General features: G+C 33.2%; 1 protein-coding gene across 2 annotated transcripts in view; it reads right to left on the reverse strand.

The window, feature by feature from the left end:
- Positions 1-352: 352 nt before the first annotated feature.
- The window catches only part of LOC145242651 (protocadherin gamma-A11-like), a 275878-nt gene continuing 261525 nt past the window's right edge, over positions 353-14705 (reverse strand). For both annotated transcript variants that reach the window (XM_080105773.1, XM_080105774.1), the window contains exon 4: positions 353-1113. In XM_080105773.1, coding sequence (XP_079961899.1) covers positions 404-1113 — 710 coding nt within the window. In that variant the 3' untranslated portion in view covers positions 353-403. The remainder of the gene's footprint in view (positions 1114-14705) is intronic.

Consider the following 14705-nt stretch of genomic DNA (forward strand, 5'->3'; position numbering starts at 1 on the left):
ATGGAATTGTTGAAACGTTGATCAATCCGCATAGACTCCCTACTACGGTTATATAATTATATTTATTTAATTATATATATATATATGTGTATGTAATACTATACATTTTAAATTGATTAGCCATTGATACTCAAGGTTTCAAAGAAGGTAACAATTCCTACCGTCTTCTCCTCAGTCAGTAGACTAATCTAAATATATCACAAGTATATACAAATGGGATGCTTGACTAGAGTTTGTTTTTCTTTGACGGATTTTTTTTTAAATTTCGATTCAATTACAACGTTTTTTTTTTTTTCTATTTTCTCCCCGAAAACCAAATAATTAAGCTAACAAGCTTAAACTTTTTCTCTGATTTCTCGCTTTTGTTTTTTTTTTTTTTTTTTTTTCAAACGTGCAAAACAGGTCACGACTTGGAGGCTGGCGGTACAGTCGGTATAGGAGGTAATTTTCGAAGTGGTGTAGGGGGCTTATTTCGAACTGGGGTAGGTGGTTTGGATTGATTAGAAGTGGGTAGTTTATTCCGCTCAGGGGTTGGTGGCTTGTTTTGAGTGGAGGTAGGTACCTTGTTCCGCTCGGGGGTGGGTGGTTTGGTTTGAACGGAGGTAGATACCTTGTTCCGTTCAGGAGTAGGTGGTTTGTTCTGAAAGGCGGTGGGTATCTTATTCCGCTCGGGTGTGGGTGGTTTATTCTGAACAGAGGTAGGTACCTTGTTCCGTTCAGGAGTAGGTGGTTTGTTCTGAAAGGCAGTGGGTACTTTGTTCCGCTCGGGGGTGGGTGGCTTGTTCTGAACAGGGGTAGGTAATTTGTTCCGAGCAGGAGTGGGTGGCTTGTTCCGGGCAGGAGTAGCTGGTTTGTCCCGAATGGGGGACAGTGGCTTTCCTATATCGTAGATCTGATTATAAGAGTCATCTTCTTCAGAAACCTCCGGCAAGGCTGACCATACACTGCAGTCAGGAATGTGACCAATATTCACTTTGTACATTGATCTCGAAACAGTGGGTGTGCTCTTAGGTGCGGTCACTCCTTGCTGGGAGCTGCTTCCTTTTTTCTGGTTTGCTGGTAACTGACCATTGTACGTTGAGCGCGGTTCATAATAGTGGCCAGGATAGAAATCTGAAAAGAGATGAAAAGGAAATGTATATGAAAGTGAATAGACACATATATGACGGTATATATATATATATATATATATATATATATATATATATATATATATATATATATATATATATATATATATATACTACACCGATGAAGACTGAAGGATCGGTCGAAAATTATGTACTTGTAAAAAAAGTTTAAAATTTTTTTTTTCATAATATTATTTTGTATTCCTGCACGTCACCAATTGAAAAACGAATAAAGAAAAGTTATAAGCTTTTATACTTTTCGTATTCTTTTTTATACATTTCCATTCATATATATATATATATATATATATATATATATATATATATATATATATATATATATATATATATTGATACATATATATTAAAAAAAGAAAAAACTTCTAAAGTGTTTGTTTTTCTGAGGAAAATATTAACTGTCTCTGGTGAGTTGTTTGGTGTATGTATGCCATTCAACGAAACACGTGTAAGACAAAAATAAAAAAAATATTATGGAAAAAATATAAGCATATATATATTTTGGTTTTGGCATGTAAACTACTTATATATATATATACACACACAAATATAAACAAATGACAAATGTCTATATTCCACATATCATGATATTGACCATCTTACAATTTATTCCTTTAATTACGTTGACATTCACAATTCTTGACAGGAACTGTTTCGTAGCACAAAATCATGTCCAAATGCATTTTTTAATGGATTAATAGTTGCTATTTCTTCTGGCGAGTTAAGTACAGAATAGATTTATTGATTGAAGTAATAATTAAGTGAATGATTTTACGCTATGAAACAGATACTGTCAAGAATTGTGAATGTTAACGTAATTAAAGGAATAAATTGTAAGATGGTCAACATCATGAAATTCGGAATAGAGTAGAACCCCGGGATACGGCATTAAAATTTAGTAATAAAATACAGTACAGTATATAATACACATGTATATAATCAAATGACATTATAAATAACACTATAAGGTGAGGCAAATACCGTAACCAGGGGCCAGAAAAAAAATCGTATTGCACAGCGTAACCTGAAAAAAACGTATCCCAGGGGCACCGTATAGACTTTATTCATTTGTTTGTTTTATGCTCTGTATTTACATTGAGCTTCATAAATTAAGGATTAGTATGTAAAAAAAGGGTGAAATATAATCGCAAAAATCATATTTCCACAGAAAAAAAATATATGTATATAAATATTTTTGAGGTACAAAATTTAATTATGGCTATATAATATGACCGTATGAGAGAACTTGAATGCCTACTAGACACTATTCTCGAGTTTCTAAGGTCTCTCTGTACAGGGGTTTGAGGATACGTTTCTCTACAAGTAAACCCTGACTAAATATGCCAAATCATATAGTATTCGCAGCCTGAATAAGATTTCGTCGGTATAACTAACCCACAGTAGTTTTTACAAGGAATGGTACGCCTTAATACGGCATGATCACGTTTGACGAACCGGTTTCCGCCACTTCATCAAAGTTAAGCAATGATGAGCCTGGTTAGTATCAGATGGGTGATCATTTGAGACTTTCAGGTGCTGTATGTGTTCTCCGCTTATCTCGGCATTGTTTCCAGTCGTTCTGAACTTCTGGTTCTTGTGACTCAAGCAGTGCCGATTAAGGAGAGATGTGGTGAGGATTGTGCAACCCTTGCCTCACAATTACAAGCACAGCTGCCGCTACGGTGGGAGGGGTATCCTTTGTTTTTCGAGACTGAACGGAGGCATCGAGGTGTACCTTATTTAAGTGATGTTACCTCAAGTAACAGCACGACGTTTAACACTCCACCAGGCCAGATGAATTCTCCTGGAATGCGTATACTTGCTTTCCATTCGCATTCGCCTTTTCGCCTAAAGAACCTGTTTACATGAAGAGACCGTCTCTTTGTAAACAAAAAGAGAATCTCTTTAGACTTAATGTAGTTTTCATTTGATTCATCCTCCCTTTGTTTTTTCACTATATTCTCAATATTCCATATCATTTTTAAATTGTAATTCTTAATTTCTATTTAGATCTGTTGAGTGAGGTTTGAAACCGGTTAGCAGTTTTTAATTTTTTATTTAACAGATTTGAAAATAAAATTATTAATGAAACCAAAGGGATATAGTGTTTACCTGTTATACGCAATAGTAAACTTCAACTAATATACATAACAGTATTTATATATAGAAAATTTAATCCCAACCGAATAAAAAAGCTCAATACGCAATAGAGAGTAGAGCTTATATATATATATATATATATATATATATATATATATATATATATATATATATATATATACTGAAATCAAAGGTTATGCAATGTTTACCTGATATAAGCAATAGTCAACTTCAATCTAATATAAATACCAAATATTTATATATAGATATTTTTCTCCCAACCAAATAATACACCAAATTCTCATATATATATATATATATATATATATATATATATATATATATATATATATATACATATAAAGTTTTAAAAAATAGTAGGCTTTACTTTTGGAATGGCTCTCATATGACAAAGCGCACTCCAGACGCCCATGCACAGCCATCGTTCATTGCTGACAAAGTGCATTGAGAATGGTGGTGACTATGTAGAAAAATAAATTCGGGGGCACAAAAGGTCGCTTATTTTAATGGAACCATTTTCGTCTTCATAGCTCTTCAACTTTTTTAGTTAAAAAAAAAAAGTAGGAGACTTTACTTTTGAAACGGCCCTTGTAGAATGATATTAAATCCTACGTTTAGAATCTTTCATTCAATGTTGATCAAAATTCATTAAATTACTTTGTTGATTTTAGAAAATGTAGCAGACTTAAGCTGGCGGAGTCTTAGGAATAAATTGAAATTCAGGCAATCTTGCTTCATTGACGTCTTATAACTACGAATCAAATTTCGTGTAAATCTGAAATATTTTAATTTTCAAATGGGAGATAAGGCTAATACCTAATTGCAGTGGCGTATCTAGGGTATGGCAGGCATGGCCCGTGCCATGGACGCCACTCTGACATGGGCGCAAAAATTGCTTGACAAAAATTAAAATTTGAACATATGCGTAATTACTGGTTTATCTTTCCTTAAAATTGTGCCTGTATTATAATATTATGTAGGCTAGGTATATCTAAGGTATAAAATTAAGAAGGGGCGCACATTCAAACTATGCCATGGGCGCCATTTTACATAGGTACGTCACTGCCTAATTGTTAATCTTTCACAAAAAATCAGAGGTATCTGAATATTTAACGAATGCTTTTTACGTTTCCTGAAAGTAAATTAAAGTAAATATAGCCCACATTCGGACTCTTTACGCCTTGTAGTTTTTGTTCTAAATTCATAAGCTGTGTTTCAGAGTTCGTTAACTATTTATGAAATCTACGTGTAGAATTTATCTCTGCAAAAATAATAGTATTTATACATATTTTGGAAACTCTGTTATGTGTGCTAAAAAATCCTATGAATAAGGAGTTTCGGGGGGTGGAGGTGATTAGATTAATAGGGAACGAAAAAGAAGAATGATACAATATAATAAGTAGGAAAACGAGGAAGCATTCTTTCCCATATTTTCTTTCACTCTATAACAGAAGACGTTTACTCCGATGATTTCTTAGAATTCCAGGCGTTCCATTTGGAGCACCAGAGAAATGAATTAATACATACCTTTGATATTGATCCTCTGGTCTATATCGGGAAGGTACAAATTAATATAATTTCAATTAACACTTTTCCTTTTATACCTGGCAGCAGCGCCTTTAATTTTAAACTGCAACGATGTAGGAGGACGACGAGGCAGAGCGAGGAAGAGAGAGAGAGAGAGAGAGAGAGAGAGAGAGAGAGAGAGAGAGAGAGAGAGAGAGCTGCCTCGCCCTAAGGTGAGTAGAAATTTCTATAGATAATGAAATATTGGAACCAGGAGAATTCTCGGTATTTCGGTACATCTTGGAATAGTTCTTTGCTCGTCTTTATTAGGAAGGTTAATAATAGTCGTAGAAGAATGTTTATTTTATTTATTACTGGCAAGGCTACCCGACGTTGCTCAGGGTCGTAAAAAAAAAGAGAGAAAAGATTTAAAAAATTGTGTAACTTTGTTGTATTTGGATTATTCGGACTACTGTTCTCATCTTGAGTGTTATCTGCGCAACGTTTCGGCTGATGTAATCTCCAGCCTTTGTCATGTGTGTTCTGTCAAACTCGGGAATCTTTTTATCGAACTCGGGAATCTGCACGGAAATTCGAACCTTTTATATAATCCACAGGGGTAGTATGTTGTCATTCTGTCAGCCATGATCAGGTAGAAGTTTTATTCCCAATTATAATCTTAGTATCGCCCACACTGAAGATTAAACTTTCAACCTCCTGAAGAGTGTCACTTTCAAACTGAATTTTACTTAGTATTTTATCCGTTAAGCCAAAGTCAGAAACATATTGTGCGCAACATCTTTATATAAGAGGCGTTCTAAAAGTAATGCCGCCTATTTTTTAATTCGGCCCGAATGGATCAGAGGGATTGCAAATTGCATAGTTATGATGGCTGAACTTATGCATTCATGATCTGAAAGTTTCATCTTTCTGTTGCAGATATTGACGGTGTGAGATTCTGATTTTTAATTCGGCCTGAATGAATCAGAGGGATTGCAAATTGCATAGTTATGATGACTGAACTTATGCATTCATGATCTGAAAGTTTCATCTTTCTGTTGCAGATATTGACGGTGTGAGATTCTGATAAAGCAAGCCTGTCATCGACGTACACCAAAAGCATAGATGCATCATTGAATTCTTGGAAAAAAGTGCATTGAGAATGGTGGTGACTATGTAGAAAAATAATTCTGGAACACAAAAGGTCGTTTGTTTTAATAGTACCACTCTCGTCTTCGTAGCTTTTGAACTGTTTGTGTTAAGAAAAAAATAGGAGGCTTTACTTTTGGAACGACTCTAATATTTTACCTCTCTCTCGATCCTTCCCTTTTTCCTCTTCCTCCTCCTCTTCTCTCACTCTCATCCCCACCTGCCCATTCCCGTCTCTTGTTTTAATGTATTAAAAATAATAATAAAAATGTAAGAAATTTATCTGAGCTTGTCAATTTTAGACTTATTGAATTTCTGGTTTCCGCCCCTCCTCTTAATAATGAAATCTATATTTGTTTTGATATATTCCCGGGCAACACCGAGTTTCTTGTCCTTAAATCTTCTTCATCAAGCATGTATCATATTGGAAATGTACTATTGTACATTTCTGTTCTATTAAGGCTACTGAGCATCTACCGTTCTATTTAGGCTACTGAGCACCTACCGTTCTATTTAGGCTACTGAGCACCTACCGTTCTATTAAGGCTACTGAGCACCTACCGTTCTATTAAGGCTACTGAGCATCTACCGTTCTATTAAGGCTACTGAGCACCTACCGTTCTATTAAGGGTACTGAGTACCTACGAAATCAGCATATACCACTTGCTAATTGTAATACTGTATTATTATATATACGAGTTCCGGCAAAACAAATCACTCTCAATTCAACGTATACATTTTTTAAAATTGTTGTTTCAGCTGAAACAAAGCACAACGCCCCTAAATTGTAAGGGGCTACTATTTGGTGCCAAAATGTACAGGGATACTATGTAGGGAGTTGAGCAGTGAGATGACTGTTCACATTACACTTAAATCTGTGCAGGTTAGTACAGTCAGGCAAGCAGGAACCCAGAAGGGAATCCCAAAGCCTAGTAGTGTGAGGGAAGAAACTGTTTGAGTAGAAGGTTTTCTGGCATGCAGGATCAAAACGTGGAATGAAATTTTGATTGTAAATTATTTAATGGAACCGCAAGTATGAAGTAAGTCGTACTAACATAAAAATGAAAAATAGATTTGGGTGTATCGGAATCAGAAAAAGTGATACCTTTTTTCCGATGCCAAAACGATTCTTTTAATTGTCCTTTTTTTTATTATTATTATTTGATTTTGTTTAAAGTAAAACCTTCCATTGCTGGTAATAATGATAAAATAATAAATATTTATCGATTTTAAATTACCGGTAAAGCTAAAAATCGATAGATCATTCTCCACAAGTGTATTTTGACGTTTAGGAATATACCTGCATATTTAACATGTGTTTTTTTTTACGAAAATCGGGGAAAATAACTAACTATCTTATAGTTAAATAATTAAAGATTTATAAAGAATCGGGATCGGTAATTGTATCGGAATCGGGAATTTAGCATGGAAAAATATTGGTTGGTTGGTCGGTTGGTTGTTTTGTTTTATGGCATATTAACCCTTTTGGGTTATTTAATGCCAAATCCAGTGATTTTGAAGAACAATTTTTTAATAGAGTATATTTGTTTTGTTTTTTTAAGTCGGTTTCTATTTAACCCATAGTTGAGACCCTAACAGGTACTACCACTCCGGATCAGAGTGGACCTGGGAGCAATGGCAATTAAAGGGTGGTTCCACACTCCCCAAAGTCCACAAGCTGAGGCCTCACCATCGGATATAGTTTAAGGGGGAAAATATTGGAATCGCCCCATCACTAATATATATTACAAAGGTACTTAAGTTTTTATGCATTTATATTCTCATAGCATTTATATACTAGTTAACATGTCGCAGAATAGATCTTGAAATCTTGTTAAATTTACTTATATATATTATTAATAGTGTTTTTTTTTTTTAATTTATATATTAGTATAAATAGTAAGCGTATTATTCTATATTTTCTTATTGAGAAAGTGGTATTTCCCACTGGAGAGCCATGTATTTAACATTTAAAAAAAAAAATCTCTAATCATTAACGTTGTTTTCAAATTTCCGAAACAGCTACATGGTAGACAGCTGAGGATCCCCGTTTTCTATTTACAAAATTTTAGTTAAGATTTTCTTTATTCATCCTTATATGGTAAAATTCTCTTTTAAAATTGAAGACTTTTGTGAAATCGGCTTATGCGGGTGCTAAGTCGATTTCTATTTAATAATTTTAGTTAAGGCCTTTTTGTTTTTCATCCTTATATAAATGAATTCTCTTTTGTAATTATAAACTTTTTAGAAGTCGGATTATGTAGGTGCTAAGTCTACGATAAATTAAGTTTTTTTTTTTTTCGGAAATTTAAACTGCATCATTTAAAAAAAAATGTTTTAGATTTTTTTTTTTATCTAAAGCTTCTTTAGACTATCTCCCTCTCTCCCCTTCTCTCTTTCTCTCTGTCTGTCTGTCTCTCTCTCTCTCTCTCTCTCTCTCTATATATATATATATATATATATATATATATATATATATATATATATATATATAAAATATATTTTAGTCATCGACATACAGACCTGTTTCGTTGTTTCACAACTCATCAGTGCCGCTAGACTAACACCTCTCCCAAGCCGAGGATCGAACCTAGAACCGTCGTGATGACAGTCGGCAGTCCTACCCCTTGACTACGGAATCGGTGGCCGAAATTAACCTGTCCGAACGATTATTTAAATAAACATTCGTCCGCTACTCGTAGAGGGCTCAAACGTTTGTTTGTAAACAAATCGCGAGCTTCGCATTATTTCAGCTAAATATATATATATATATATATATATATATATATATATATATATATATATATATATATATATATTATATATATATATTATATATATATATATATATATATATATATATATATTATATATATATATATATATATATATATATATATATATATATATATATATATATATATATATATATATATATATATATATTAGCCTAAAGAAGCTTTGAACTAAAAAATAAAAATATAGAATGCAGTTTAAATTCCCGGAAAAAAAAAAATTAAATTAAACCTATTGCAGACTTAGCACCTACATAATCTGACTTCTAAAAATTGTATCATTACAAAAGAGAATCCATTTATATAAGGATGAGAAAGGAAAAAAAAACCTGTTAAATAGAAATAGACTTAGCGCAAAAGTCTTCAATTTTAAAAGAGAATTTAACTATATCAGGGTGAAAAGAGAAACCCTTAAATGTTTGAGTTTCAGATTTTTATTATTCTATGTAAGACAAAGAATACATTAGAAATATTTTAACTCCTTATCCTATAGGGTTTCGATGTCTACCATCTCTTCAGAGGAGAAAATATTAGCAAATAGTTATAATGGTTTACACCTTAATCGAGCAATTGTTATTTAGGTGGGATAATACTTATAGAATATTACTGCCAGTAATATCTTGTAAATCTTATAATCACAGGTTTCCATACCAGCTGATTGTTGAAAAATTTTATTCTGAAGTATATATATATATATATATATATATATATATATATATATATATATATATATATGCTTTTGTTTTTGTTAGCGATACTTTCTTGAATGAATTCAAGTATTTATACGAAAGTGCATTTTTAGCTAAATGCTTGTTAGGAATAATTTTCCCATTGACCAATCTGGTACCCCCTTAATGGAGAGCGGCATATATATTATTTTATTTTAAAAATATAATTATCCACTGACACGTGTTTCGTCGTCCATGACTCATCAGAGTGGCTCGTTAGATCCAGCCACTCTGATGAGTCGTGGACGACGAAACACGTGTCAGTGGATAATTATATTTTTAAAATTATATATATATATATATATATATATATTACAAGCTTGGCGATTAAATTATTACTTTCAGTCGGCTATTCAACACACATATAACCCAACATATAAATGAAACTTCTTCCAAATTTAAAGAAATAAAAACAGGCATAATGGAAATCTCAGAAAAGCAGATAAAAGCAAAGTTGACAATAACAGCATTAATTTCGTAATGGAAGCAGTAACGATGATCATCGACATTAACATTTCCATTGAAGATTTCAAGGGTGTAAATACCTTCCCACCTCACTTCTACGTGGGGGTTAAAAGCATAGCAGTTAAGACAGGAACAATTGTCATCGGGATGGCTGGCATCTTTGGACTAAAAGTGTTGATGTTTGAAATGGAGCCGCTTAAAATATGCAATTGATTTTCAATAACGACGAAGCCCTTAACAAAGAACGACACATTCAAAGCACTTAGGTTGTTTAATGTTCAACTGACGAGAGCTGATACCTCCCCAGCAGTTTCCTGTCCTACGCCTCGCATTATCTGAAATGGTCACCCGCCCACATAATTTTCCACTACCCTCAGCTCATCGGTTTCTGACCTATCTTCTTTTTTTTTTTTTTGTTCTTTTTTTTTTTTTCAAGTTTATCTCCTCCCCGGCAATAGAAAACTGATTCATCATATTTGATTATCATCCTCAGCTCTTTGATTATCTTTGTCAGTTACATTAAAACAAAAAAATAATGCGTCTGCCATTGAAAATTTTAATTCGTAGTACCAGTGCCGGCCTTAGGTAATTGGAGACCTTAGGCGAAGTGAATTTGGTGGCCGCAAATGAAATAGAAAAATAAAAAATAAATACCGAAAAAATAAAATTACGCAATTCATTAAAAAAAAAAAAAAACTACCTGTATTTATATATGTATTTATATCAACAAATAACTGAAATTTATACAAACATATTCATGCAGATGTCATAAATCTTCAACAAAAATCAACTTTTCGTGCTTCGATGGCAGTAAAATATCGAATAAATTGTGAAGAATCCAGAAACTGGACGACATCTCGTTTGATAGTTTTTTTTTTATTAACTTCACCCTCGAAAATCTTCTTTCCTACCGATAAAAAAAAAATTATATATATATATATATATATATATATATATATATATATATATATATATATATATATATATATATATATATATATATATATATAAAGAGAAAGAAAATGAAAACTGTAAGTTGAAATTTACAAAAAAAAAAAAATTTTGATTGTAAATTTCAACTTACAATTTTAATTTTCTTTCTCTTATAATAAGCTCTACTCTCTACTGTGTATTGGGCTTTTTTATTCGGTTGGGATTAAATTATCTATATATAAATACTGGTATTTATGTTAATTTCAAGTTTACCATTGCGTATATCAGGTAAACACTACATTCTTTTGATTTCATTACTTTATATATATATATATATATATATATATATATATATATATATATATATATATATATATATATATATATATATATATATATATATATATATATATAGCTGTCCTACGTTGTATGTAGGAATGACATTGAGGCATCTTGGAGAGGGTTTAAAACTGCAGTGTATGACTCTGCCAAAGAGTTATTAGGATATGTTCAAAGAAAATACCAAGATTGGTTTGATGAAAATGATCTAACTATCGTCCCTCTGCTCAATAACATGCATCAAACCCATCAAATATAGATTACTGACAAAAATTCTTCAGTGAAACACAAGGCTTTCAGAATGGCCAAAAGGTTGGCACAATCTTGGTCCCGAAAAATGAAACAAAACTGGTAGGAGCAGAAACCTAAGGCCTTACAAGATGCGGCGGATAGGTGTGATTTTAAATCATTCTACCAAAACCTCAAGGGGGTGTTTGGTTCCATTTTAAGGGGGGGGGCATCTCCAATATTTTCATCAGATGGCATTCTCCTCACTGATAAGAAAGAAATTACTAAGCGCTGAACTGAACACTTTTCAAATGTTTTAAACAGAGAATCGACAGTGGATCGAGGAGTGATTGATGATATTCCTCAGAGGCCAATCATTGAGGCGCTTGCTGATAGTCCATCCATGAATGGGTTGTAAAGCAACTTTCAAATGGTAAGGCTCCAGGTGATGACGGCATACCTGCAGAATTATACAAATGTGGAAGCCAACTGTTAATCAAGAAATTAAGTGCCCTGTTTTCATTAATATGGGAACTTGGTGCTGTGCCACAACAGTTCAAAGACGCGTCAATTATTCACCTGTTTAAGCACAAAGGAAATAAGTGTGAGTGTGATAACCATAGAGGAATTTCTCTTTTATCTGTTGCTGGTAAGATTCTAGCCCGTGTAATCTTAAACAGACTCAATGATTCAATCTGTAAAACTGTGTTCCCAGAAACCCAGTGTGGTTTCAGGACAGGAAGAGGTACTGTGGACATGATCTTCAGCCTTCGGCAACTACAGGAGAAAGCCAGTGAGCAGAATAAGGACTTGTTTGTCACATTCAATGACCTCACAAAGGCATTTGATACTGTCTCTAGGGATGCCCTGTGGACTGTTTTGAGGAGGCTTGGTATTCCAGACAAGATGTTGAATGTGATTGTGTCCTTTCACTGGGGAATTATGGCGACAGTACGATCTGGCTGTGAACAAAGTGAACCATTTGAAGTGTCAAATGGAACTAAGCAAGGATGTGTCCTTGCCCCGATCCTATTTGCTCTTTTCTTTTCGGTGATGCTTGAGACAGCTTTCAGGAACACCTCAGGAGGCATAGGTGTTGAGTATCGATCAAGTGGGGGATTATTTAACCAGCAACGGTTCAAGGCCAAAAGCAAGACTTCTGTCCAGATTGTTCTTGACCTCCTTTATGCTGATGACTGCTCTTCTCACCCATAGTCTTGATGACATGCAGAACATCCTCAATAGCTTTTCTGGTGCATTTAAGGCCTTCGATCTTACAATTAGCATAAAAAAGACAAATTATTCACCAGCCAAAACCAAACGCTGCGCCCTCTTCACAACCAGTGGTATATGTTGATGGTATAGTTTTGAAAAAAGTATTTTCTTTTACATACCTCGGATCTGTTGTGTCTGATGATGCTAAATTTGAAAAGGACATCCAAAGTAGAATTAATAAAGCTAGTGTGGCATTTGGTAGGTTGCGACACAGAATCTGGAACAGCCACGATGTGTCTCTAAAAGTGAAGGTGGCAGTCTACAAATCTGTTGTTCTGCCTACTCTTCTCTATGGTGCCGAAACGTGGACCTTGTGCCGCAAGTATATAAATCAGCTTGATGCCTTCCATATGAGATGTATGCGTTCTATTTGCAATGTTAGATGGCAGGATCGGGTTCTAAATAGTGAATTACTGGAGATGTGAAATTACTGGTATTGAATCATTTTTGATCAGGATACAAATGCGGTGGTCGGGTCATCTTGTGAGAATGGATGACTCAAGAGTTCCTAAGCAACTTTTGGAATATAACTTTTTGTCATTTATTCTCGATATTGCTCTTTAATAACATTGAGCTTCTTAAATAAGGATTGATATATATTATAAGAAAATATATTTCTACAGAAATATATATATATATATATATATATGATTAGTCTTTTTTGGAAAAAAGAAATCCATCAGAGTGCTCAATTAAAAGGAGAATCAGAAAAATAAGAGCGTATGTATCTTTTGTATTTTTTGTATTGAAAGTTGTTATTATCGGGCTTGAAACCGACGGTACCGATGACTTGTCTCAACTAACAACTTTCTGTACACAAAATACAATATATATATATATATATATATATATATATATATATATATATATATATATATACACGTTTGTGTGCTTATATATATATATATATATATATATATATATATATATATATATATATTTCTGTAGAAATATATTTCCTTATAATATATATCAATCCTTATTTAAAAAGCTCAATGTAATTACAGAGCAATATAGAGAATAAATGACAAAAAGTTATATTCCAAAATTCATGATGTTGATCATCTTATAATTTATTCCTTTAATTCAGTTGACGTATACAATTCTTGACAGTATCTGTTTCGTAGCACAAAATCAATCACTTAATTATTATATCAATCAGTGAATCTATTATGCCCTTAACTCATCAGAAGAAATAGCAACAATCAATCCGTCAAAAGGAAATGAAGTGTAATTTGACATGATTAAAAACCGAAAATTGGAAGAGAAGCTGCAAATAGCTTTATATTTTTCCATTACGCCATACTGAATTTTTATCAAACAAAGTCATTAAACCCAACTACTCGTACTAAAAATTTTAATTAATTTATGAATCTTCTACCAAAATATTCTATTTAATAATTAGTAAATTTATTAATTCTATAGGAAGGGGCCGCTTTTTTCACCGATATTTTCCAAAGTCATTCCCTCTTTCCGATTGACTAGCCTTAATTTAAATATTCGTCGCTTCCGGTTTGGCAGTGGGCGGAACAGCAAAGGCGTCACTTTTATTTATTTTTTTTTTTCACATTCTTTTCTTCCTTCACGGTACGGGTTCGAGCCTGACTGCCTACTACCCATCTTTTTTTTTTTTTTTGCCCAACACACACCTCCAAACACCCGGGCAACGCCGGGCATCCAGACTAGTATAATATAATATATAGTATTTCATTCATTGGCAAATGCATATTTAACAATAATACTATCTCTAGTCTTTATCCCTTTTTATTTCAAGTCTATCCTTATTACTTCCTCCTATGTTTTTCTTGGTATTCCTCTATGAACTGAACTTGCTACTTCAACTGTCCTACATCTACTAACCTTAGAACTCTCATCCACTTTTTCAACGCGACCATACCATCCAAGTCTACTCTTCTGTACACACCTCCCTATATTATTCAGATCTAATATTTCTCATAAAATCTAAGCCTTTCTTTAAAACCCACATCATACATAGAGTTTATCATTTTCATATCATT

This window comes from Euprymna scolopes, chromosome 21 (genome assembly GCF_053919585.1).
Source record: "Euprymna scolopes isolate OS-2025 chromosome 21, ASM5391958v1, whole genome shotgun sequence".
In the NCBI taxonomy this organism is placed as follows: Eukaryota; Metazoa; Mollusca; class Cephalopoda; order Sepiida; family Sepiolidae; genus Euprymna; species Euprymna scolopes.